Raw genomic sequence first — 25,638 nt, 5'->3', positions numbered from 1 at the left:
GCACCATCGAGTGAGGATCGCTTTGACCGTGTCATATTGCTCTCCATGACCACATGAGCAATAATCAGGAGACACTCAGCAAAATGGAAAGTCAGACTCGTAGATCTTTGTCCCACTGTTTTATCCTTTCCACGTGGGAAGTTAGGGATTCGCTCCCTTCCAGTATCTTCGGGAAAAACTCTTGGAGTCACCTGGAATGCTGATACTGCTCTAGAATCTCATATCAACGTAATTGTCGAGAGTTCATTCCATTTTCTAACACTGCTCAGACAAGTCATTCCTCTTCCTGGTTTCCCACACTGGGGTAGGCCACCATAGCACTGGGGCTCTTTAGTCTGGATTATACCAATGCTCCTTATAAGGTGTACCTGAATATCTTCGGCGCAGAGCATAGTACCTCTGTACTGTGCACTCTGCACTGGATCCCTGAAACCATATGAATGTCCTTCAGGCCGTACTGCATTACCCATCATGCACCACATGGAATGGGACTTCTCATCCTCAGCATCAATTGCCCATCTGTAGCCTTTACTTAAAATTCCTTCTCTGCATGGAAATTCCATACTGACAAGGGTCTCAAATGAGTAGCTCAATTTTCCTGGTTAAAATGCAAAATCGAACACCCTTACATTTAACACCAAATAGTGCTTTTTACCACTAAACAGATTCACGACGATCTGTTCTTTTGCAGACCACCACATTATGGCCATAACTATCCACTCTACGAATATCTTTGAATACTGAACGTCAACAGGGAGAAATGGCCTTTACAACGCGGCCTTAAGCATGTGTGCTGTTTCCCAACAAGCTGAACAATGCTTGCCTTAACCACGCATATGCCTAAACCACGCATATGCGTTGTTAAGGCAGTCGACGTTCCAGCTGTTGTTGTAGTGGGGAAAGGGACCAGAAGGAACACTGCAGGAAAGACCGAGATGCGGTGTAGTAAGTTAGGCTGGGGTTGGGGTATGGTTAGAGTTTTAGGGCTCAGGGTGGGGACAGGGCAGTTTTCAGGGTAGGAGGCAGTTTTTAGGGCTTGGACGGGGGTGCAGGGGTCAGGGTAGTCATTTTGGGCTAGGGGACCTGGTTTTAGGGCTCTGGGTAAGGGGTCGGGGTAGTTAACAGGGCTGGGGTGGGTAGACTATAAAGCAGGAGGGCCGAATGTTAGGGCTGAGGGCAGAAGGGGCTGGGGTGGACTCTCAGACACATACGGCCAGCTCTCACACAGTTCTTGACTACTCCTCCAACTAGTCTACATGCTTTGACTGACACATCCCTCAACATCCATTGCATTACTTCCTGTCATGTTCAACATGCCTGTTCCTGGTGACATCAGCACATGCTTCCTCCCTTCTCTCCTTCTGCCTGCAGTTTCCTTCTGTGAATCATGCCCTGTGCAGGTGAACTGCACATGCGCAATACACATTGCAAACACCCGCATCACTTTGATGAATCAGGCCGATGATGTTGATTAAACCCCAGTTTCCTTCTAGCTGCTGTGTCCCCTGATCTATCTGCTCTGATATCCTCAGCATCAGCCTTCAGGGCATTGGATCCTGTTAAAAGAATTGTGTGAAGCATGTGAGTAATTAAATAGTGTAAACATGGGTGTCTGTGTGTGCATAGACTAACATAATATTACTTTTTGGTATGCAACCCTATTGTATACGATGCTACTTCACTCTGTTCCTGCATGCCTTGCGGCAATATAAAGTCACAGTGTTATGCAATGTTGAATCCTTCATAAAAGGGCCTTTGCCTTTTCACTTCCCTGTTTCCTCATAAATAAGTACAATTACCATTTTCTGTCTATACTGGGGGTTAAAGGTCAAACCAAGTCAGCAGTTAAGTCTAGAATTATTCGTATTAAATCTGCTGAAATTGGATTGATTCAATCCTGAGACACTGTGTGCATATATGGCTGCCAGAGAACATTCATCTGAGATATGTCACATTCAAAGGCTTTTTGTCTTCTGTTTGGCACCAAAGGCAAATCTTCGCCAGACAGTCAGCCAATATACTGCGGTTTAATGAAATAGAATCACTTCTTCCCACTGCAAACAATGTCATTTATCGAAGATGCAATGATCTCGGGGGCTCGGGTCTGCCGGCTCATGAGGAGGTGTCCAGCCCAAGACAAAGGGAAAAATCAGCACGTGATGATTAGCAAAACAGAAACAAACAAGCATTTGCAATGCAATAGGTCTCGCATTAGTAAAAGTTTGAGCTTTTGGCGTTGCAAATAATAATGCAACACCAATAGCTCTAATTTTTAGTAATGCGAGGCCTATTGCCAACAGACAGCTACACAAAAATAACGATGAACACAAAAATCACTCTCAATAGAAAGCAACAAGCTCCAGACTCCAATGCCAAACAATTGCTTAACCTCAGGGTGACCGGGTGCCAGGTCGAACATTCGCAAAATGTTTCAGTTACTCTCTCCATCTCGACGGCAGGATACAGTATTGTTGCATAATAACAAAATAATTAATCATAAATAATTTGTAAAACGTGAAAACTTGTGCCGTGGTTGCGTTGAAAGGTGGTCCAGGCGTTCCTCCAGTGATTGCGGCCTTCAAATGCACAGGATGTATTTTTAATTCAACTGCTGATTAATATATTTAAATTAAATTAAAGAAACAAAACAAAAAGCTGAATGCTGGCAGTACTGACCCAGCCTGAATCGCCCGGGGACGCGTGTAGGTTTCCAAGAAATTTTTGTTCCATTTACTGCTGCGCTGTGAAAGGCGTTAACGAAGGGGTTGTGTGGTGCCCGAGGCGGATTCTTAGATCTTAATCATAAAAGCCTTACGCACGCACACCCAGATTGACTTAGATAGAGTGGCACAGACATCCATGCCCATGCACTTTTAAAGAAATACACAAACCCGCACACTCAGCTAGAAGGGAATTCACACACAAAGGCGGCCAAAAAGATTACATTATGGACTTGGCCCATTTAGAGGTGCTGGCAATGGTAAAATCGACCGAAAATTATGTTTTTACTAAATGTAAATGCAGGTACGTAGCTTCAGATGGGCTGTTTGGGCGGGACACCCCCTTATGATTTCTCAGTCCGGTCATGCTGCGAATTGCCATGCCAGGGTGCAAGGCGGGCAATCAATGGGCAGGTACCGCCGCCATGGCACCTCATTTACGAAGAGTCAAGAGAACAGTTTATGCTATTTACAACCAGCTCTGATAATATGAAAAGACAAGCGTGACCAAGGCGGACCGCACTGAAAGCGGACCACGCTGAAAATAAAGATACACAATACCATCACAAAACACATGCCAGCAGGGGGAGGAGAGGCTGTCAGGCCAGGGGCACCCACCTTCCTGCGCAGCCGCAGCTGGCCGGTAAGGATCGCCAGCAGGGTGGGGTCAGGCTCCTTCACACTCACGCACACATGCCAGCACGGGGTGTCAGGCCGATCACGTGCACATGCCAGCAGGGGGTGTCAGGCTTGTCCACACTCACTCACACATGCCAGCAGGGGGGGGTGTCAGGCTCGTTCCAACTCACTCACATATGCCAGCAGGGGGGTGCCAGGCTCGTTCACACTCACTCACTCACACATGCCAGCAGGGGTGTGCCAGGCTCGTTCACACTCACTCACACATGCCAGCAGGGGTGTGCCAGGCTCGTTCACACTCTCACATGCCAGCAGGGGGTGTCCGGCCGATCACTTTCACATGCCAGGAGGGGGTGGGGAGGGTGTCTGCCGGGGGCACCCACCTTCCTGCGCAGCCTCAGCTGGCCGGTAAGGATCGCCAGCAGGAGCATCTTGAGCAGCAGTGTGTTCTCCATCCTCGTGGCCGTGCGAGGGCTGCTCTCTGCCGAGGGTCACCGAGCAGTGCGTGGCTGCGCTGGGAAGAGGCACTAGGTAGTCAAAGGGGGGAGGAAGGTGACTCAAAGGGCAGGGAGTAAGACAAAAGGGGGTCGAAGAGGAGGCAGGGAGAGGAGGGGAGAGGGCAGGGAGAGGAGGGGAGAGAGCTGCGAGGGAGGAAGAGAGGGGGCCTCAACGGGCGGGAGAACCTGAGCGTGGGCTGAAACGCCGGAGGGAGGGAAAGCGAAAGCACGCCGTGCGCGCGTTGAGGGATACGCATGCACTGGCTGAGGGCGGCTGGTGCGTGTGTGTTTGTTGGCGCAGGGGGCGTAGAACTCGGCGAAGCAGGCGCTGCAGGAGTTCAGCAGGTGAGAGCAGGCCGAGTCGGAGTACAAGATGACCAGCGGGTCTTCCCGGGAGTACATGCCGGCCCAGCGACTGCGAAATATTCGTTGTTGCTTTGAATTGCGCTTGCATTAGTGGTTTGCCTACCAGGTACTAGGACCGGGGGCTCATGCCGATATGTTTAGCTGCCCGGGGACTGCCCCAGGGTAGCCAGCGATGGGGGTGGCTTGCCCGCTTTGGATTACACTCGGGCAAGACTGCCCGCGAGTTCTCTCCTCGCTTCCCCCTTCAGCCAGACCGGGTTTCCTGACAGCCGGGATCACAGATCCTTTATCCTGTCCCTAGGGGGGGTGATAGCGCGACGGCCTAGGGGTGCAAGGCACACTACACGCGTTGTGTAGAGCAACACAACATAATGGCTAGAGCGTGGGACTTTGAAGCTGGGGAATCCAGTTCGAGTCTCGGCACCGACCCTCAAACATCCGGTGATTCTGGGCAAATCGCCTAGCTCCCAGCGCTAAAAAGGAATGGGCCCGCTTGTTTACGCTTGAATGAAGAAGGCAGTATAGGGCGCCCTGAGCACCAACCCTCCCGTTCGCTATTAGCGGATGTAGCGCGGCATGTAGTATGACGGAGCGCGCATAAGGCTCGAACCTGTTAATATGTACACATTGAAATGGCGCAAGGGGCGCGAGCACTGGAGTTCGAGGGCTAGGTAATTACCGCAGCATGTGGGTACCAAGGTACAGGTGGCGCAGGTCCATCGTACCTCTCTGGTGTGGTTCTTGTATTTTTACCGCTGCGCCATAGCCATAGTTCAGGAATTGAGAGGGGCCCGAGTCTTTATGAGCGCGTTCACAAAGAAACTACTGCCTCGAGCCTAATTAACACGGCACAAAGCACCAGCTGTACACGTTACATGCAAGCGCCAAAAGCCCTGCGGATGCCCAAATGTTGCGTTTTTAACGAGTGAATGTTCACGAAAGTGAAACTGCATGCTGACTTGCGAGGGAAGGGGGACAGGAGATGTGCACGCCGCGTGGCTGTAAGCGCGTACACCAACTCAAATCCGCCAAGAGCCTGCGCGTGCCCATCTCCTGTCCCACTTCCGAGGCAAGTCAGAAACAATAGATCTCGCTGGCGACAGCGCTTCGCGCTGCGTTCGCCAGGCGAGACCTAAAAACACGAGCAGGCACTTGAAATGGTCTTCCAGGCACGCTTTTTCTGTGAAGCTTGCACTAAACGTGGGAGTTTTATTTTACTCAGTACCAAAAGTACCAAAAAGCCAGTATGCTTGACTTTCGGTATGAGCATGCGCATTTCCAGACAGGCGTACGGATCCATGTACACATAAACAAATGTTTTTATCTATTTATAATATCTTATTTTCCTGTTCCTGATTTCACGAGTTAAAATGTGTTGCCATTTACATCTTCACAGTTCTACTCAATTCTATTACAGTGCCCAGCTGTCTGTCCATCTTTTAATTCCTGAATATTGCTTCCATACAATCAACCAGTGTAAAGGGAGCTCTGCTTTGAAGGCGGAACTATAAGCGCTGAAATGATCCCCATATCCGAAGAAATGCCTGAATGGGAAAACACACTGTTCAAATGCACTTCATTTCAGCCTTTGCCAGTATCCCACGAATGATAACTAGAGAGAATGAACTAATATGTGAAAGATGTAAAGGGCACGCATGAGCTATGACTTTTGCATAACTATCTCTCTTACTGAAGTGCTAGGCAGATCTCCAGAGACGCCCCTCCAACCCCATCTTCTTGTATATTTTAAGCCAGGTTTCTCCATTGTCGGTCCTGTGGGGCCGGATCCACGCCAGATTTTTAAGATAACTACATTTTTCTAAATTCGGATATGCTAAAAATCTGGCATGGATCCGGCCCTCCGGGACCGAAAATTGGAGAACCCTGTTTTAAGCAATAGTTTTCTAGAAATGACACAAATGGTGTTAAGTCACCCCTAAAAAGGTAACAAACACCCTAGTGAAGTAATGTAGAAACTCCTAGTATTGCTCTGGACTGGAAAAGTAACTGGTAATCTGGCTTCCATGGATGTCAATTAGGGGTCATCAGAGGTAAATGCTGCTACCCCTGACTTGCTGTTTGGTACCCTTGGCACAGCCCTTATTTCCCCTAGTCTCAGAGGCACTATGTTTAACCACCTACCATACTGAGTTTTCACAGCTGTTGCAGAACAGGTTTTAAATAACTTGGAAGACACATCAAGCAGGGTCAAAAGTTTCCGGGCCAGTACAGCAGTTCTTGAAAACCCTTAAAAGTTAAGAAAAGCAAGTTTTTAAATATTTTAAAATACTTATATTGTACTTAAAACATTTTCAGTGCAAACGTAATGACCAAAAAGACAGACTACGTTCATTCAGCAACAACTGGTATCTCTTCAAATCAGATTTATAGCAGTGGTTTGAACTAAACACATCTTTAAAATATCTGAACATTCTCTTGTGTTATTTTGTGTATCTGAACATTCTCTTGCGCTATTTGTGGAGGTGTGCTCTCAAACAGCCATCAAGCTCACGCCATTTTGCTGAGCCTGAGCTTGGGTGGTTGACCATCAAATTATCTTCAAAGTTAAAACCACAGTGCCCAAGTGAAAAGCTAAATTCAACAAACATCAGCTAACATTTCATGTTTTTATGCTATTATTGTACAAAAAGCAGTGGTTCCAGAACCGATATTTAATGATGATGTCGTACACAATAATTTATTTTGCATAACTCGAGAAATTAAATCATTCCCATCTACTGTGAATTTCCTTCTAGCCAGTTCATTAGTTTCTGGAATCACAATGCATTTAATGAAAACGTCAAAATACACCACACAACTTCATCACTGCCCTTTGTTTGATAGGCATTCTCCCTAGAAGAGAAAAGTCTGAACTTTGTTTCTGCAATCAGTGGCCCATTGTGAGTTTACTATTGCAGGGAGCAGCTGCAAAATCTCTCTTTCTACAGATAAAATGTTCTTCTCATGCAGCATTTAATGTTTTCTCTAATGTCCCAGCTTGTGACAAACATAAATTAAAATGTTCTACTATTGAATTTATTAACAGTGTTTTCTGCCCACAATGCAGAGTATGGCTGCCTTGCACACAAAAAAAATCAAAGTTATGCGAATAAAAGACTAAACATAGTAAGATATAAACACTTATATAAAAAAGGCATAAAAACAAGTTAAAACGTGTTATATATGTACAAAACATCCTTTAAAAAGCCAGCTCTTCCCTAAACAACGCAGTCCAGCGATGGCCGTTCGAGTAGGTAAAACCAAGAAAGGGTGTGAATGTCTGCAAACCCTTGAGTAGTTTATTGCAGAATGAGAGAAAGATTAGCACTGTTCTCCTCGTGGACCGGTTCCGACTTGAGGTCCCACTTTCTTCTCATATACAATCCTGGTTCTCCTCATGTACCAGTTCCGACCTGAGGTCCCAGTTTTTTTTCATATACAATCCTGGTTCTCCTTCTGGACCAGTTTCGACCCGAGGTCCCAGTTTTTTCTCATATACAATCCTGGTTCTCCTTCTGGACTAGTTCCGACGTGATGGTCCCAGTTTTTTTCTCATATACAATCCTGATTCTCCTTCTGGACCAGTTCCGACCTGAGGTTTCAGTTTTTTCTCATATACAATCCTGGTTCTCCTTCTTGACCGGTTCCGACCTGAGGTCCCAGTTTTTTCTCTTATACAATCCTAGTTCTCCTTCGGGACCAGTTTCCTGCTTCTCCTACCAGTTTCGACCTGAGGTACCAGTTTTTTCTCATATACAATCCTGCTTCTCCTTCTGGACCAGTTTCAACCTGAGGTCCTAGTTTTTCCTCATATACAATCCTGGTTCTCCTTCTTGACCAGTTCTGACCTGAGGTCCCAGTTTGTTCTCATATACAATCCTGGTTCTCCTTTGGGACCAGTTTCGACCTGAGGTCCCAGTTTTTCTCATATACAATCCTGGTTCTCCTTCGGGACAGGTTTCGACCCGAGGTCCCAGTTTTTTCTCATATACAATGCTGGTTCTCCTTCGGGACCAGTTTCGACCTGAGGTTCCAGTTGTTTCTCATATATAGCCCTGCTTCTCCTTCTGGGCCAGTTCCGACGTGATGGTCCCAGTTTTTTCTCATACACAATCCTGGTTCTCCTCTGAACCAGTTCCGACCTGAGGTCCCAGTTTTTTCTCATATACAATCCTGTTTGTTTGGCTACATGCCCCGAATGGTCGCTTAAACGGAAATCAAAATGTTAATCTGGGTAATCTAGCTGTTCTCTACGCAGCAACATGCTCGTTGTATTCAATCTTATGGAGTTGTATAGGTTGAAGTCCAGCATGATATGTTTTAAATCCTCAGTGGCGCCACACAAGCATTTGCACAAGAATGCTGGATTTTTACTACTCAAGATATATTTTAACAGTAAACAACTTTCTCTCCCTAGAGCAAAGAGATTCCTCTCTCCTTGGTTAGAGGGTAGGATTAAGTATTGCTGCGCACTACAGAGGGGTCGAACATCCCAATATGGGGTCGAACATCCCAATATGGTTTCTAAGTGATAGATTTTCCAGTGAGCCCGATTTCCGTTCTGTATCTAGACATGCGCATTGTTTAATCACCATGGAGTATATTTTCTTTTTCGAGACCGAATGTAGATTACTCGGGGCTTGAAGTAATACCAGGCTGAGTTTCATCCTTTCGTTGACCCAGAGCCTTGTGAAGGGGGACTTAAAAATTCACTTTAACATGTTCCTCTCAGGTCCAGACGACCAGGTTGTTACAAGATGCTTTCAGTCTTTTTAGCACATACTTTATAGGGGCCATCTGACAGCAGCCCTCAGCAGCGGCGTTGTCACCTAAAACGGCCATGGGAAAACATGATGGCAGATTGAGGACTGTTTTCCAAAATGTCCTTTTGAAACGCCAAATGCAGCATTTAATATTATCCAGGCCTCAAAGTTCAGCACAATAAGAGATTTGTCTTCCTACTTTTGCTTGAAAAACATGCAGTTGGAATAACGGTGCCCATGTATTCTAACCATCCTTATGAAGGGGTTTGCTGGTGCCTCAGCTTCTTCAAGAGTGGTCTGGATATATTGGTGGACCTCTGAGGTTTCTGTTGATTGCTACCCATGTATTTAAAGAATTCCCTTCTTCCAATTTGGTAACAAAAATGCGGAAGACAGATTTGTTCTGTCGGTTTGTTTTTAAAGTCATGATTTTGGTTTTTCCTGTATTCATTTTTAGTTGATTTACTTTACAGTATTTGTACATGGCTGCCAGTTGAGCCTGAAGACTCTTAGTGGTCTTGGAGATTAAGATTGAATCAGCGGTACACAAAAGAGCCAGTATTTTAAAGACATTTATCACAGGGATATCATTTGTGGCCATTCTTACTTCCTATATAGGTTGTTGATATACAGGGAGAACAAAAGGGGGTCCAGAAGGCACTCTTGCTTTGCCCTATTCCTGATGTAATTTTTTTTAATGATCAGCCCGTTCTGGTTTAGTTTAACTTGTGAAGTAATGTCAGTGTAAAGTAGCTGTATTAGAGACAAGAGGGCTGTGTCAATGCCCACAGATGTGAGCATTTCCCAAAGGCAATGTATGGGCAGCATTTCGAAAGTCGAAAGGAAATCTAAGAATGCAAAAAAAGAGGCATTTATGGCTGGGCTGAATTTGTGCACGGGTTGTAGAAATGTAAATATATGATAGTTGAAAATCCTTCTCTGAGTCCTCCTTGAATGGGAAAAAGGATGTTCTCTTTGGTGACTCAGTCAGTCATTCAGTGCCCTGAGAATCAATTTCGAGAAGATTTTACCATAAATGTCTATTGGGCTAATTGGAATAAAAGACTTGGGGCCATTTTTAATTGAGACTATGATACTATTTTGCCAAGAGGATGGACACGGACCTCTGCCGAGATCTCAACGATTTCCATCAAAGTGTCTGCCCACTAATCGGGGCCAGAGAGGAACGCCCCAGGGGGTTTCATGTTGGGGCCAGGGGCCTCCCCCTCTTTCAGATCCACTATTGCACACTTCGCTTTTTCTTTGCTAATGAATTTGGACACCAAGACCTTATTCTGAGGGCCAGTCCTTGCCTGCTCTTCACCATGAAGACATTTATCGACATTTAGAGAACAATGTGCCTGCTGATCTGAGTTTTGTCTAGTGGCAGCTTTGACACATCCAAGGTAGCATAGATGGTTAATATGCCTGTCGCAAAGACTGCGTACTATGCAGATAACAGAGCAGTATTTTATGTGCATAGTTCAGTGGGTTACTGCTTTTGTCACAGAGAAGCTTTTGTTACTGTGCAGTTCATAAGTTACACTCGTAATCTAGGTTAGAAAGTTATTTTTTTCCCAGTCTTTCATAATTCAAATTTTTCTAAAAAAAAGGGTTTGTTTGGGTAGAAATAGATTCTTATTTGTAAAGTCAACCCTAACCACTGCGTTATGTTCTGAATCCTGAGTTTGTGCGTCCCCAGACCAAACATGTTTAAAAAATACCTACCAGTATGGATGATATGTGAATCCTTCCATCTTTAGTCCCCTTTGTTTTATGAAACATTAACTATTCACTGATTTACACACGTATGATTAATTGTCTCTGTATGTGTATGTGATGTCAAATGCTCTAACACCCTACACTGCTATCAGAGGCGCTATAAAACAAATGAAATATACGTGAGAGACGGACTATGGAGAGATGAGAGGCACTATTGAAGGGTAATAGCAAGGGAATAATTTATAGATTACCCATATCCTGGTGCACTGTAAGGTCATCTTTTATTATGCTTTAAAAACGAATACAATTGAATATGTAAAGAAAAATGTGTAGTAGAATGCAACATTTTTGCAATTGTTTCTCAAATTTTCTTGGGGGGAGAGCCGCCCAACCCCTCTTGGTGTGGTCAGGCTCGCTTGCACCGTATGGGGGCTGGTCTGACTAAATTTGCCAGGGTTGCTTTGCTACCCTACCTCAGTTCAAGCCTCCTCCACTGCAAACTTCATCCTTGGACTCTCCCGCATTCGCCACTACTGGAACTCCACTTTCCCACGCACAATAACTACTATTCACTTCTCTTTCCTAACTGTTAAAATGCTGGCCAGATCTTCGTAGTTATGTTAGAGCATCACAGCAACATCACAAATTCCACACTAGAGATCTCGAGGCTACTGGATAAATAAAACAAACATTCTTGCTTTCACCCTCCTTGCTCCTTCGTTTTCCAGAGTTGTGTCACTCCCAGCTTTCTTACTTCAAAAGATGCTCGCCTCCCTTCATCCCACACTCTTCTGTAGTTCTTTGAAACATCTCTTGCCCTCTTGTTTTGTGCCCCCATATTTATCCTGAGCCCCTTCCTGTCCTCTTCTACCACTCCCATTCCTATTTACAGTTATCTATGCCCTCTTCACCTTCTTACTCCAGGATCTTGAAGCACTAATGTATTCTGGTGTTGTAGCCTTGCTTTGCGTCCACTGAGGTTTTTGGACTAACACACCTGAGCACAGTGATTTGTAGGAGAAAAGTTCAGGATTGGAGAGAGTGTCCATAATGGCCTGGTGTAAGGTGGTCACCCTCCTCTTTACTCTTCCTACCTGTGGACTGAGACCCTCCCCGATTCCCTTTTGTGCTTCTCATCTTCATCATCATAGGCTTTATTTCGATATAAAAATATCTTAAAAAGCAGTACATTTGGCACAGAACAATAAGACAATAAAAGTAGCCAATACATTAACGTACATTTCATTATACAAATAACCCCAATAAATTAGATAAAATCATTTAAGAACAAATTAAACAAGATAGAAACGCCTAGATGATCTAATGCGCCAGGCCCAACCCAGGAACTTAGCTATGCCGCAGGCATAAAGTGGGCGTGGATCATTTTTTAAAACACGTAAAGCCTCCTTAAAATGCCTTGTCCCAAGTTCTCTACATAGTGGTTTTAACCATCTACTACGGGGAAGGGCATAGGCCGGACATTCAAAAAACAGGTGCGGGATTGACTCTATCCTGTGCTCACAAAATGGGCACATGGGGGTAGTTTGGGTCAAGTGCTTCCACCTAGAGGTAAGATCCCTGACGGGGAGTAGGCCTATCCTAAACTGAAAATACAGTGCCCTATCACAACGCTTTGTGACGATGTCCAGATATGGTTCACAAAGGGGCATATCTTTTATTAGTAGGAAGTCCAAGGAGGTTCTACACAATTTAGAATTACTAGATCTGCTATCAGCTACCCAATTCCAATATATTTTCTTTAGCACAGGTATTGGGGGAGCAGTTCTATTAACCCAGGCATTGCCAAGACCCATGTTGAGAAGAAGACGCTTAACTTCTCTCAACCAATGGATCTTGGACCAACCCGGCGACTCCAGCACATCAGTTAGGCCATCCGCAAAGCAAGACACCTCTGGAACTCTCCAGATTCTTGCCCATAAAAGAAGAGGGCAGAGCCTAGCCTGGTCGCTAATTGAGCTTAACCCCATGTCTAATAGCAGAGGGAGGGTTGGGGTGCTATAGGGAAGCCCCATTAAATCTTTCAAGAACTTGTTTTCCGAGCGAGACAACTGATCCACCTTATGTGTCCCCCAAAGTTCGGCCCCATATAAAACTGCACTGACACCCCTAGCCCTGTAAATGTCAAGAATTGGTGCAATGGGTTTTAGGGTTGAGGCACGTTGTTCCTTAAGAAGGACACCCAATACCCTTTTATGAGTCAGCAACATCTTGTGTAGATGACATTCCCAGCTCATTGAATCACAGAGGCGAATACCAAGATAGTCAAACTCAGTAACCCTCTCTAGGGAAACAGCATCTAAAGTTGGCGGTTTAATGGTCTTTTTTGGAGGGTTGAGAACTAGATACTTTGTTTTCCCAGTATTGATAACTAACCCCCTTACATCACAAAAGGATTTGAAGCTAGATAGCAGGCTCTGCAGGCCTACCGGGGTTTTGGAGATCAGGAGGGTATCGTCTGCAAATAGGAGAGTAGGCATTCTCCTACCAGCCAGGGATGGTGCATCTGATGGAACTTTCGATAAGTAGTCCACCACTCCATTCACATACAAGGAAAACAGAGTGGGGGCTAAAACACACCCCTGGCGTACTCCTCTATTTACAGGTATTCGGTTTGTTTTTTGGCCCTGGTTACCCCACCTGATCTGCGCAAAGTTGTCGGCATGCAGCTTTACCAATAAGCTTAGAAGGTAGGGAGGGATGCCCAGGTCATTCAACACACCCCAAAGTTGGTTGCGCGGGACCAGGTCAAAGGCAGTCCGCAAATCTATAAATGCGAGATACAGACTGCCCTTGCCCAGTACAACCACTTTCCAATAGAGCATCAAAAGCCGAAAAGATTGCTCTATCGTCCCCATACCTGATCTAAAACCGGCCTGAAAATCCGAAAGAATACTTTTTTCCTCTATCCATTGTAGTAACCTGCCTAAAACCACCTTGCCTGCCACTTTCTGGGAGGAGTCTAAGAGGCTTATGGGGCGATAATTAGCGGGGTCGGACCGGCTCCCTTTCTTAAAAATGGGAACAACTTCAGCACCCTTCCATGAACCTGGGAGAGTTGCCCCACTGAAGCTAGCATTCAGTAGAGCAGCGATAAGTTTCGCCCACTCTACTGGGTTAATACGAAGCCTGCGGCTTTATTGGGGACAAGACATGTAATAGCCCCCACCACTTCCTTAACAGTGAACAAATGTTCCTCAGAGAGTTCACAGGGTATTACAGAATAACTTTCAGTCTCCGCACTCAGAACCACAGTATAGAGCTGGGAAAAATGGTCAAACCACACGTCCTCTGGAATATTACATGTTATTAATGAGTCCGTGGGCTTATCCCTTGCTCTTATTAAATCCCAGAAGCCCTTAGAGTCCTTCCTTGTGCTAGCAGCCTTTAGGTCATGCCAAAACTGGTCCTCCCATGCTATTTTGGCCTCCTTTATAATTCTCCTTTGGTTGCCCCTCGCTACACTAATCAAGGCTCTGTCCTTAGATTTGACCGCCTTAATTAGTTCCTTTTTAGCCTCACGGCAAACAGGAGTGAACCACCCGACATTGCCCTTTGTGGCACCTCTTGCATTAGGTTTCTTCCCCATAGTACGGACTAAAAATAAATCTTGTCTCCTGTTTCTCTGTCACTCTATAGACAAAGCGCTCTGAAGCGGCTGAGAGGTGACGTGGTAGCATTTTAAACAATACCATATATAGAGTTTTAGAACTTATATTAATGCAGTTCAGTTCACGGATACACACCTTAAATATTTGTGTGGTGTTCTTAGAACTTGTGGTATCCATGATAGGCATTTCATGGCTTTTTAGCTCTTTGTTTCGACTGGGGGGTTATTTAACAGTCTATCTTGCATTTTCCACCCCGGCTCATTATATTACCCTGGAAATAAGCGCGTTCTTTTGGACCACTGTGGAAAAGAAACAGCAGTATGTGTAAAGATTCTGCTGACTACATGATTAGTGGGCTTGAGTAATTAGACACTAATTACTGACTTGATGCCACCTCTGACTCCATTGCTCCTTCCACCTTTTCATTTGGCCTCACATTTCTACATGCCACTTTGCAGTTAATTGCCTTCCTCTGCATTATATTTCTGATCCTTTGTAAGTCTGAGAATGTGGGCGAGCATGGCGGGGTGGGGGCTACAAGGGGCTGGGCTGCCTAAACTATCCCCACTGCAGTTTGTCTGCAAAGAATGGAAAATGTGCACACCTTCCTTAATGGCCATTGTAATGATTCATACCTAAAATGGTGTGTGATCGAGTGGTTAGTTTCAGTGAACTTCTTTTCATATATCCATGCCAACACAACAAGGTGCTTTTCTTTAAGCCACATCAACAAGGTGGCCGTAATAGAACTGTAATGATGAATATGTTTCACTTCTTCAAATGTTCCTATTGGAAACAGTGTCACTTTAAAATTAGCTCAAAAAACACCTTTTTATCCTTATAAATCCAAATCGTCTTTGAATCGCATGTGCCTGTTTTTAGGACTAGGATTTGACAGTGCAGCTGTCAGAGAGACCTATTACTAATATATACACAGTCTGTGTTTAGGTCTTTCCGTGGCAACCATTACGTTTCTTTGATCAGCCTCTCTCAGCCATTCGCTTGAGACATTGTCAACCAGTTCTTGGCTCAGCCCAGTGGAGAATCCATCTCTTACCTTATACTATTTGTTGTTTGCATGTATCCTTCAACTTCCACTCCAGTGCTTACATTGAACTGCATGAGGAACTACTTTACAACTCTATATCTCTGTGTCCTCTCCTGCTGGATCCTTTCCGTGTCTCCCTCTATTGTGCTAGCTTGGTATGTGTTAGCGTTTTAATCCAAGACCTACTGGCTTTCTTATTACAGGCAGGTCACCAATCTCGACCTATCTCTTTGCACTAATTTCCTTACTAATCCTTGCTGAGGTGTTGTGTTCTATCATCAGATTTTGGGTGATACACTAACTCGGTCGTGTGTGGCTCTGTGTCCCTTTTTCTCCAAACCATTAGTTTCTCGCATGATGATGCCTGTTGTCCATTTCATCTCCTGCTTCCCTCTTTTACTGGCACCACCCTCACTCATGATGCACGGGCAGTCTTTAGCTTGGAAGGGCTTCTTTTGAGATCTCGTCAATCACAAATTAAAATAAAATTTCCCTTTGTTGTTCCTAGATTAAGGATTGTTGCTTTTGTTACTAGATGGCAAAGAATCACAGAATCAGCCCTCCCTAGCCACAAGAGTGAATCCCCCAGTTGCTGTGACAATGTGCCTAAAATGACTGCCCTTGTACTAACCTTTTAGCTCCTATAATGTTGGTGGCTATTGAGCTACAGTCTCCCAGGATTTAGAAAAAGAAGCAAACGAGCAGTGAGAGAGCGGCAGCCATGTTTGGGACAGTGTGGTTTTCTGTTGTGCTTCAGGTGCTTGCTGGACTCTTTATATGCGTGCCTAGTGCAAGGAAGGAAACAGCCCCATGGCGGCTTTTTGAACTGTGAAATACATTAATAATCAGCGTTCAAGGGCCTAACTTATAAAACGCGGATTGTGGAAAAATGGGTGTGGTAACCCCTCTTCCTCCCGGCCTCCGCTGCTAGGATGGAGGCCTTTTAAATAGTGTGGAGCTGTAGCAAGTTAGAGACGTATTGGGAGAGGGAGTGCACTCTTGAGTTGGGATTGGTATAGGGGTGGCATATTCCGCCCGACCCTAGGCTGGAATCTATTCTATTCTATACAACACTTGTATATAGTGCATAGCTACCCATAGGCATCCCAGTGCTGATACTGTGGCACAGAGTCGTTAAGGGGATTTAGAAGGGCCAGTCTGGAAAAAGCCAGGTTTTCGGTGAATTCGAAAAGTTGAGTTCCTTTACACATTAATACAGACTTGGAAAATGAATGATGAAATCTGGCTCTGGTTGGGGCCAACTGCAGATAAAAGAGATGTTGAGAGATGTTGCTCGCCCATTGAGGATTGTGATTCCACCTTCAATCGAGGAATGGCAAAATGGGCAACATCTGTATGAGCATGGAAAAGCAAGTATATGATACCAGAGAATGTAGTACAGGGAAAGGGGATGGGGATAGGCGGGCAATCGTGGGATTACCATTGATCCAGTGGTTTCCCCTAAAGAGATACTAGGGGTTGAAATAGGGAACTTCAGGGGATAGCTGTGCATAAACGTGAGACAGGCAGACTACAGTGAATTTGCTGAAAGGGAAGGGCTTGAAAACTCCTTGAAAGGAGGGGGAGGGACAACTACAGATTAGGAAGAATGCACTTTATTTGATGATGCCTTATTGTCCTTTATCTGTTATTTTCATTGGAAAGCCAATAAAAAGTGCTTTAAATAAATTATAAGCGTTCAGGGGGCCCCCAGGCACCTGGGCCACAGTGCTTTTGCACCTGCTGCACCAATGGGAGCTATGCCCCTGAATGTATCATGACGTCAACTCAATTCACGAGTGATATATGATTTCACCCATACCTGCCAACTTGAACAAAAATCTCAATGTGTGAGGAGGGGGCTGGCCTTAACGGGGGGCCGGGACACGAGCGGAGAAGTAATTACGAAGCACTTTTGAACCTCACACTGCCACCAAGCCCCCTTGTCCCCCCAAAAAAAGACAATAGCTTGCTGGGGCTGGTGCCGATGTCCAAGGGGGTTTTCACACCCCTTAATGGACGTCAGCAGTTCAAAGCCTTGGAAAACGAGCTGGAAAACCACCATTTACAGTCGTTATCAGCTCGTTTTCCCTGCCACCATGTGATATTGACTCCTCACTGGGTGACCGTGTGATGAGAGCCGATATCATGTGTCACACGATGGTACTGTGTGAGGTGGTATGTATGGTTCACCCCAAGGTCAAAACTAGACTGAAATCAGTTTTTTTCCACTTGTAAAAAAAATCTCAAAAAATATCTTTTACTCTGTCCTAGACCTCAGTCAGCCATGCAATGAAGCTGAGCGGGTCGGGTAAACGGTTTTTCATTCCAGAGTATAAAAGTAATGCGCACGTGAGTAATGAGAGAGAGATGAAAGGAGAAATGAAAGAGTTCAGCTTGCAGGTCCAAGCCATGGCATCCCATGCTCTCTGGAATTCTGATGGGCATCGATTGTTGGCTTATCTCCATTTGCAGCGTGCAGGTTTTTTTAAGCAATGGATACCGCCATGTCTGTTGCTAACAAGCTGGAGAATGCCAACATAGTGGGCTGCCTTCTCCATGATGCATGAAGGGGTCTTATTTGCCATCCTGCTTTGATTCATGCATTGTAGAAACATGAAAAAGAGGAGCTGCTGCAAGACTCACAATAAATAATTGATTCTACAGCACTCTATCTGTGCAGACAAGCACACACCAGGTGTACATAGCTCAAAGGAATTAAAAGACTGCATCCACCCATCTCTCATAGCATGTAAATAGACAAAACGAGTTATTTGTGAGATTAAAAAAACGCTAACAGCCATAACAGCAATCTGCAGTGTATGCTGCTAAAACTAAATACGTTTTACTCACATTTCCCGCAGTAACACACTCCAGGCTCACACATTTTTTATACATCAGTCTGTCATGTGCAACCCTTTTTGGATTTTTTACCTGTTCATTCCTGTTATTGTATACGTCATGCAAGTCCCTCTGGATCGAATATGCTGCTTCGGAGAAGAATGTAGCAGCAATGCACCTTCATCGGATCAGCTTGACCGTTTGTTACCAGTCCGTGGTCGGGTCTCAAAGCAAAATTCTGGCAAAACATCCCTAAGTCCCGGGTTTCCTGGAACGTAGAAGGAGTACACTTTGACACCAGCCGAGGGTCCAGTACCTTGGGGACAGCACTTGGTTGTCAAGACTCACTCCAGTAGAGGGCAGCAGCAGGGTCCAGGGCAGGGCTAGTTGCAAATGGTTAGCTGGGAAGTATCAGGAAAGGAAAGGCCTCTTGAAGCATGTTGTGTCCGTGTATCTCAAAGAAGAGATCAGCCACTGATCCACGCTTTCATTTTTGGGGTCCTGGGGTCAAGCCAAGTAGGTCTAATCTACTCTCAGGTTCTACAAAGAGCAGGGCAGCCCTTCTTCTGAGTATTCTTAGGTCCAACAGTGTTCTGAGACCCACTTTTGCTTCACTTCCAATGTGTTTTACTGTAGCTATCCCACATCCACCTAAAACCAACAAGACAGAACTCTTCTTCCCTTTGCCAGAGCTCTCTGTGTTCCCTGTGCTCACCCAGAACTGTGGCTATGATAATGGCCAAACCCTTCCTTTTGAGAGGGGCAGCTCTCCCCTCCCACTAGGTTTGGAACCAAGCTGACTAGGAAGACAAAGGGAGGCAGGCCTAGCTGTGAGTTTCATCTGAAAGTGACAAGGTAGGCACCGTTTCATGCTCAGGAAAGGGCTGTGCACACCCACCAGGCCATCCTGCTCATTGAAGAAAAACACAATTCAACACCTAAGCTTTTTTAACCACTGTCTGGGAGTAATCCACATCTCAACACAAAGGAGCCATTCACCAGTCACTCGACACTGGCAGACAGGCATGTTTGGCTTAGGCAAAAAAATTATAATTTTCTAAAAGGGTCATTTTCAAAATGATAATATAAAATCCCACTTTAACATCAAGGGCCCAATTCTGATACGGTTTGGAAAGCTTCCCGACCGAATGAGTTAGGAAATGGTTTCCGACCGAATCGGATCGGGAAAGTCCAACCAACCGAGTACGATGCATCCGGATGCTCCCAGATACACTTTGGTTGAACTCCCATTGACTTCAATGGGAGCCTTTGTTCTGACTGAATGCATAGACTCCCATTGAAGGAAGAGGTGGCTGGGGAAAATCGGGCACCCTGTGGCAAGTACCACTTTAAATTACTATTAACATATGTCCTGGAATCCAGCTGCTCCCAAGTCAAAAGTAAGATCTATAAGTAACCCATTGTTTCCCTACGGTATAGCCAGTCTTGCTACAGTGAAAAATTACTTTGGAGGTTTTTCACTGCCAGGACATGTAAATCTTTAAATATACATATCTTAGAACACCATGATCCTGCCCAATGGGCATTTAGGCTCTACCTTAGATGTGACATATGCATTAAAAAAGGAAGGTTTAGGCCTGGCAAAAGGTTTATCTTGTCAGATCGAAATGGCAGTCTAAAACTGTCCACCCAGGCTGCAATGACAGACCTGTAGATATGTTCTACAATGGTACGTTAGTGGGTGGCACAATGAGAGCTGCAATCCACCAGAAGCATTTAATTTACAGCTCCTGGTTACATGCTGTGCTATATATTAGGGACTTACAAGTGAACTAAATGTGCCAATCAGGTATATGACAATTTTATCATGTTTAAAAATGAGAGCACAAACATGATGCCACTGGTTAACAGAAGTAAAGTGTACACAATCCTATGGCGAACAGAAGCGGGTTCATCTACAGAAGGCTAAAAATCTTGGGGAATAGCATGCAAAAAGATGGTAATTTCCAACAGCAAACACGTTTGTGAAAAAGTTACCTACTCATGCAGCTACATTGGTCTGAAATATTTTTAAACAGTAATAACAAACAGGAAATACTTTTTTTTTTTTTATAAAATTGAACTTTTCAATCACTCTTGTTCTCTGCTCTAATCAGACCCTCCAGCATTTCGCGATTTCGCGATTCACGAAAAAACCGCGAAATCGGCAGATTACCGCGATGGCCGCGATATTTGCCATTTTGGCCGCTAAAAAAGGTGTCATAGGAGAGAGGAAAAACATATGGCTTGTTATTGGTTGCACGCGCACACGTCACTACGTGCCACCGTGCAGCCGTAACATAGCGTGGTATAGGCTTCTCTGTATTTAAACTGTTCTCTGCCTCAAGGCACTCCGTTGACTTTTCGGTCCAATTTCTCATAAAGCTGTAAAACTACTGACTCGTTGTCTCCAGCCGGCTCTACATGCTTTGTTTGGTGTGCATTCCCCAGTGTTGCATGTCCGGAATTACTTCTTAAATCTGCGCTGCGGAGAGACACTCCGCAACGGTGCCAGTGTTTTTGTCAGCACCTGTCTACAGTGTGATGTCCGTGTCAGTGCCTTGCCTCTCTCTGGGGCCGTTTTCATCAGCTGTTTTGGCCTCTCGTTTCAAAGCTGAGCGTCCATTTGTTATGTTTTTACATTGTCCAAAGTTTATACCGTTAACATTTCTCCAAGTTAGATTGAGAATTTCAGAAAGATGAAACCCAGAAAGTGACGGACCCTTACCCCGGCCACTGCTTCCTGTCAGTGGAGTGCTGTATGGTCCCACGTGACTGTGTAAGGCTGCCCGGGGTGGGGGTTGCGCAGCGGCCCGCCCCCTTGAGGGCGGCCGCCTTAGTGCCACAGGAAGGCACAGGGGTGGGAGGTCGTGTCCCTGGGCTTGACCTAGGGAGACCCCAGTCAGGTAGCTGCTTCCGGCGGGGAGGAGCCAAGGGGGGGGTACATATTCGGTCCCCGCCCCCTCCTCGCCCTCTTGTCCGCTCGTTTGCCTTGGCTACTGGTTCCGCGTCGGTCGTGTTCTCTTGGAGAGATAGAGTCACACTTCGATCGATCGCTCGCCTGGTACGATCGTCAGCGGCCCAGAACGTCCGCCTGTCGCGGTGAGTCTGCTTGAGGTGGGCGATATAAAAATGTGTACGTTGAAAGCCGGCGGTTAGACGTGTCCCAGTCGGCGGCTTCCCTTAGCCTTGGTTATTTGCCCTGGGAGGGGCTCTCATTGGGCCTGAGGTCCCTGGGGACGGGATGTGGTCCGGGGGCGAGACTGCAGACCTTGGGTTCGAGCCTCGTGGTCGCGTCCACAGCCTGTGATTTGGGCAAATCACTTAATCTCCTGCCGAATGTAGATAAGGTGCTCGTGTATAGCGTTGCAATACCTTCGGGTCGAGTCGCGCTATATAATTATGCAACACCGGGGTTGTAGCGTTACTGGGAAAGCCCGGACCAGGTCTTAGTACCCGACAACTGTGAGGTTGCTTCTGGCTCCAAATGTCCGATTTCTTTCACGGCGTCCCTGAGGCCGAGGCAGCTAGTTCAGGGGCGTAGGAGGCCTCGAGCTGCCATGTGTTTGCCACAAACATGGTGGAGTGGGTTGGCCGTACACAGGCTGACCCATGGTTCAGCGTCGCGCCATTTGCCGGGTCGGAAACACTGTCGGTGTTTAGTAATTTTCTGACGGTGAGCCTGGGTCCTTCGGACTCCTCCGAGAGCCTGGGTGGAGCGTAGAGCTATTGGATTGCTTGTGGGAGGCCCCGGCTGGGCCGGATTTAGGGCGATGAGACCGGGGCCATCGCACCTGTGCTGGCTTCTTGGGGGCGTCGGGTTTGGAAGCTTATCATGCTAGTTGAAGCACCGGATGCTGCGTCTCTGTATAGTTGTGGTTTCGACTTCGGTGATGTCCGTGCAGAGGGTGAATATGCCTGCTGCACAGAACGAGTGCCAAACAGATTTCAGAGTGCGTATGATGTAAATAGGTTAGCTGCTTACTTTTTTGCAAAAGAGGCATCCTTTGTTACTTGCAATTTTTACCTTGCAGTACCACGCCAGGAGCTGTCCTCCGGTGACTGATTTGACCGCCCCCCCTTACCCCTATGTAAGGCGGCAAAGCCCGGCCATTGCCTTGGCTGCGGGCTCCCTTGGGTGGGGGGCAGCTCCTGGGGTGCAGAGGGAGCGGCACCTCTCCCCTGGTCAGGGCAGCGGTCGGCAATCTGGGGGCGAGAGGTAGCTCGCATCGGGCCGGAGTTTCTTGGTTCAGCAACCCCCCCCCTCCTCTGGGGTTAAGGCCCCTCCCCTTGTTGCCCCGCTGCTCCCCTTTCGTTTCTGATCAATACGGCAGAGCCGGTAGCAGGGTTTCGGCCAGCATGGGCCGGAGGTTGTGTGCTGGGGGGGCTGCGAGGGCCGCGGCCCCCCCCCCCCTTTCTACTGCACCGCACCAAAAGAAGGGACCCTTCTAGCAGGCTTTCTGCAGTGCGCAAGAAAGCTGCTTGGTCGGGCCCGCGATTAGAAAAGGATGTGGCGTAAGGGCATCAGGGGCAAAAGCTGCAAATTCCAGGCAAGCTGGCCTGGCAGGAATCCTGCTGGGCACCTCGCAAAGCAAAACAACCAGCACTGCCGGTCTGTGAATACACTACCGGGTCGAACAGAAGGGGAGACAGGAAAGAGTTCAAATCTCGAAAGGAACCTTCAGCGTCAAGGGGGTATGGGGGCGCGGAGTGCGTTACAAAACCCACCAAAAGAAAGATGGCAGGCTGGCAGCGAGCATGAGATAATTTGAAGGCAGAGATGTAAACCCCAGAGATACGAATCGAAGAAAATGCTGCACGGGATCACGAGCAATTTTCTGCAGACAAGGAGAAAGAAACGGAAAAGTGGCCTCCTGTCAATTCCGTGTTTGTGTGTTTTCACTCCGTGTGTTGGAATGTGGCCGCAACCTGTCCAGCAGCTGATCCAGGGAGTGGCCTGTGAGCAGCGCCGTGTACTGTAGGGCGATGTAAAAAGAGTGTTTACAGGTGGAAGTCAGACTTACACCCTGGACAAGTCATAAATTACACAAGCACGCGTGCTACGAGGTGGTGCTGTATGTGTTGCGTGATTACAAACGTACATACCGCGCCTTCAACAGTACGAGAACAGCTTCAGTTTAAACTGGGTTCACCTAGCATGGAACGGCTCTGTTCAGGGGACAGACGGTCACTTTTGGGCAGACATAGGTTTTAATTTACTTTACACTAGCTCTTAGTGTATAAAATATAAAGTACACGGGCCCAATCTCTGAGGACCCCTTCTGCAGGTAGCACCACTCACTTCTCCCTGCGCCTCCAGACCTCACGGTGCATTGCGGGGCGGCGCCTACTCCGGCTTCTCGTGGTCGCCAGGCATCGCGGGGTGGAGGTGCCATGCATGGCAGTGGGGGGTTGGAGCGCCGGTTTGCGCAGTGGTCCGAGGCACAAGCTGCTGGCTTGGGTAGGAAACCAGGGATCGAGTCTCGGAGTCGCGTCCGCATCCTGTATTCCTGGGGCATAACATTCACTATCGCTGTGACTGAAATATGTAGTTACTCGGTGCGCACGCCAGCGCTCCTATCCTTCGGGCCGAGTACGCGTTCTTATCGCAACGCTTCCCGCTCCCTCCACTGCGGAGTTATTTTAAAGTAATCTTTAAACTAGGTTGCCGGGCCAGGACAGGTCAGCTTGGCTGTGGATTGCGCGGGCGCTCCCTCGGCGTCCCTTGGTTGCCTTGTCTCCCGGAGGGTGGGGCATTGCTCGGTAGTTGGGGGGTGGAGCGTCGGGTTGCACGTCCGCCGAGGATCAGGCTGCTGACTTTGGCGCAGGAGACCAGGGACCGAGCCTTAGGTCGAGTTTACACTTACCGACATCCTAGGCAGATCTCTTATCTTCTCGCTGGTTTTGATAAGGCTGTCACTCTTGAACAAGGAAGTTCGTGGCAGAAGGCACAAAAGGGCAATTTGTTGTCAAAAAACGGCATTTTTACGCAGTTATGATTTGCATTTCAAGGAAATGTTTTAATAGATTCCCCAGTCTCGAGACAGGCTTCAGCAAGGGTGGGGAAGCCCCCTGCACATGCGCAAGAGTCAAACTCAGAGGCGGAAGTTTTTACTAATCCACTTGTAACATGCTTGAGTGACAGAGGGAAAATTAATGTTCCAGCATTTAATAATTCCATTATTCTTATAGGATTTGCAACGCAGCACGGTATGAAGTATTATCGGTTTCTTCTAGAAAGTGGTCTTTTGGGTGGTAATAGGACCGGGTCGGGTGGCGCAGTGAGCTAATCCCCCCCCCCCCCCCCCTACAGGGACCGGTGTCTGAACTCTGGGTCACTGTTTCGATTGCTCAGCCTTTCTTCCAGCTGAGGTTGATTAACTGCGTTCCATTGAGTTGGGTCGCTAGAACCATCTGCTATTAAGTGCCCAGTCACCTTCTGCTCGGCCTTTCATCCACATGAGCTCGATAAGATGAGTACCTTTGAGCTGGGTAACTAGTGGCATCTGATATTTAGTACCAGGCTAACCAATGGCTCAGCGTGTCAGCCACTTGAGGTCGTTAAATGAGTACAATTGAGTTGGGCATCAGGAACAATCTGTTATTTAGTGTGTTTTCGACACAAATTTAGGGGCCCCTCGGCCGCTAAGCGGAGGAGCTGGGTTGAGCCCGGAGGGAGCGTGCAGTATGCGGGGCAGCTAGAAGTTATGGGTTGTTTTGAAATTTTCAGGAGAGTCCCCCGTTATACTGCCACGGTACACAAACGGTATCTCACCGGCAGTGGTATTTAGTGCTACCTCAGTGGTTCGCCAGTTATGGCACAAAACGATTCAGCTTATTTCCTTGTTTCGGTTATCAGAGCTTTTTCCGTAGTCTTCTCAGAGAAAGATGTCCCCGCACACTTGAAATAGATCTTTCATCCACCCACCTTGTTTGCGTGCTGCCAAGCAGTGGAAAGCCCTGCAAAGCTGCACTGGTCACCTTTCTTCAGCTTATTGCGGTATTTAGGTATTAGGCTGGTACTAATGAAGTGCAACCTGTACCCAGAAAGTGTTCCAAGTTTAATAAATGTGAAAAGAATGAAGTATACCATTACAAGATGGCTGTATTGTGCCACATAGTTTGCCTTTGCTTGGTGCGGTTTTACTCGACCCAGCTGCATTATTGTCCCTCACAGCCACATCCTCCAGGGCGTAGCAGAGGGCCTGGAGCAAACAGATATTATGTCAGCACATGCCATCACCGGGCGACTAGGACTGGGGGTCGAACATGCAGAGATGTGGGGCGGGCAGCGAGGTTGCGCCGCTCTCCTCTTGTGCAAAGGTGAGGAGGTATGTTCGATAGGCGTTACATCTTCAGCTTCTGAATACATTGGTCCGAGTCCCTCTGTTGTCACTTAGTTTCAGCTAGGAA

The 25,638-nt window shown here is 46.8% G+C and overlaps 1 protein-coding gene across 1 annotated transcript in view; it reads right to left on the bottom strand.

The window, feature by feature from the left end:
* LOC146859134 (uncharacterized) overlaps positions 1-25,638 on the bottom strand; it is a 2,052,335-nt gene that overhangs the window by 1,466,100 nt on the left and 560,597 nt on the right. The window contains exon 48 of the mRNA XM_085649806.1: positions 6,365-6,469. Coding sequence (XP_085505932.1) covers positions 6,365-6,469 — 105 coding nt within the window. The remainder of the gene's footprint in view (positions 1-6,364; positions 6,470-25,638) is intronic.

Source organism: Triturus cristatus, chromosome 3_2 (genome assembly GCF_964204655.1).
Source record: "Triturus cristatus chromosome 3_2, aTriCri1.1, whole genome shotgun sequence".
NCBI classification, from domain to species: domain Eukaryota; kingdom Metazoa; phylum Chordata; class Amphibia; order Caudata; family Salamandridae; genus Triturus; species Triturus cristatus.
The sequence above is the reverse complement of the archived record's forward strand: the minus strand, read 5'-3'. Positions and strand labels throughout refer to the sequence as shown.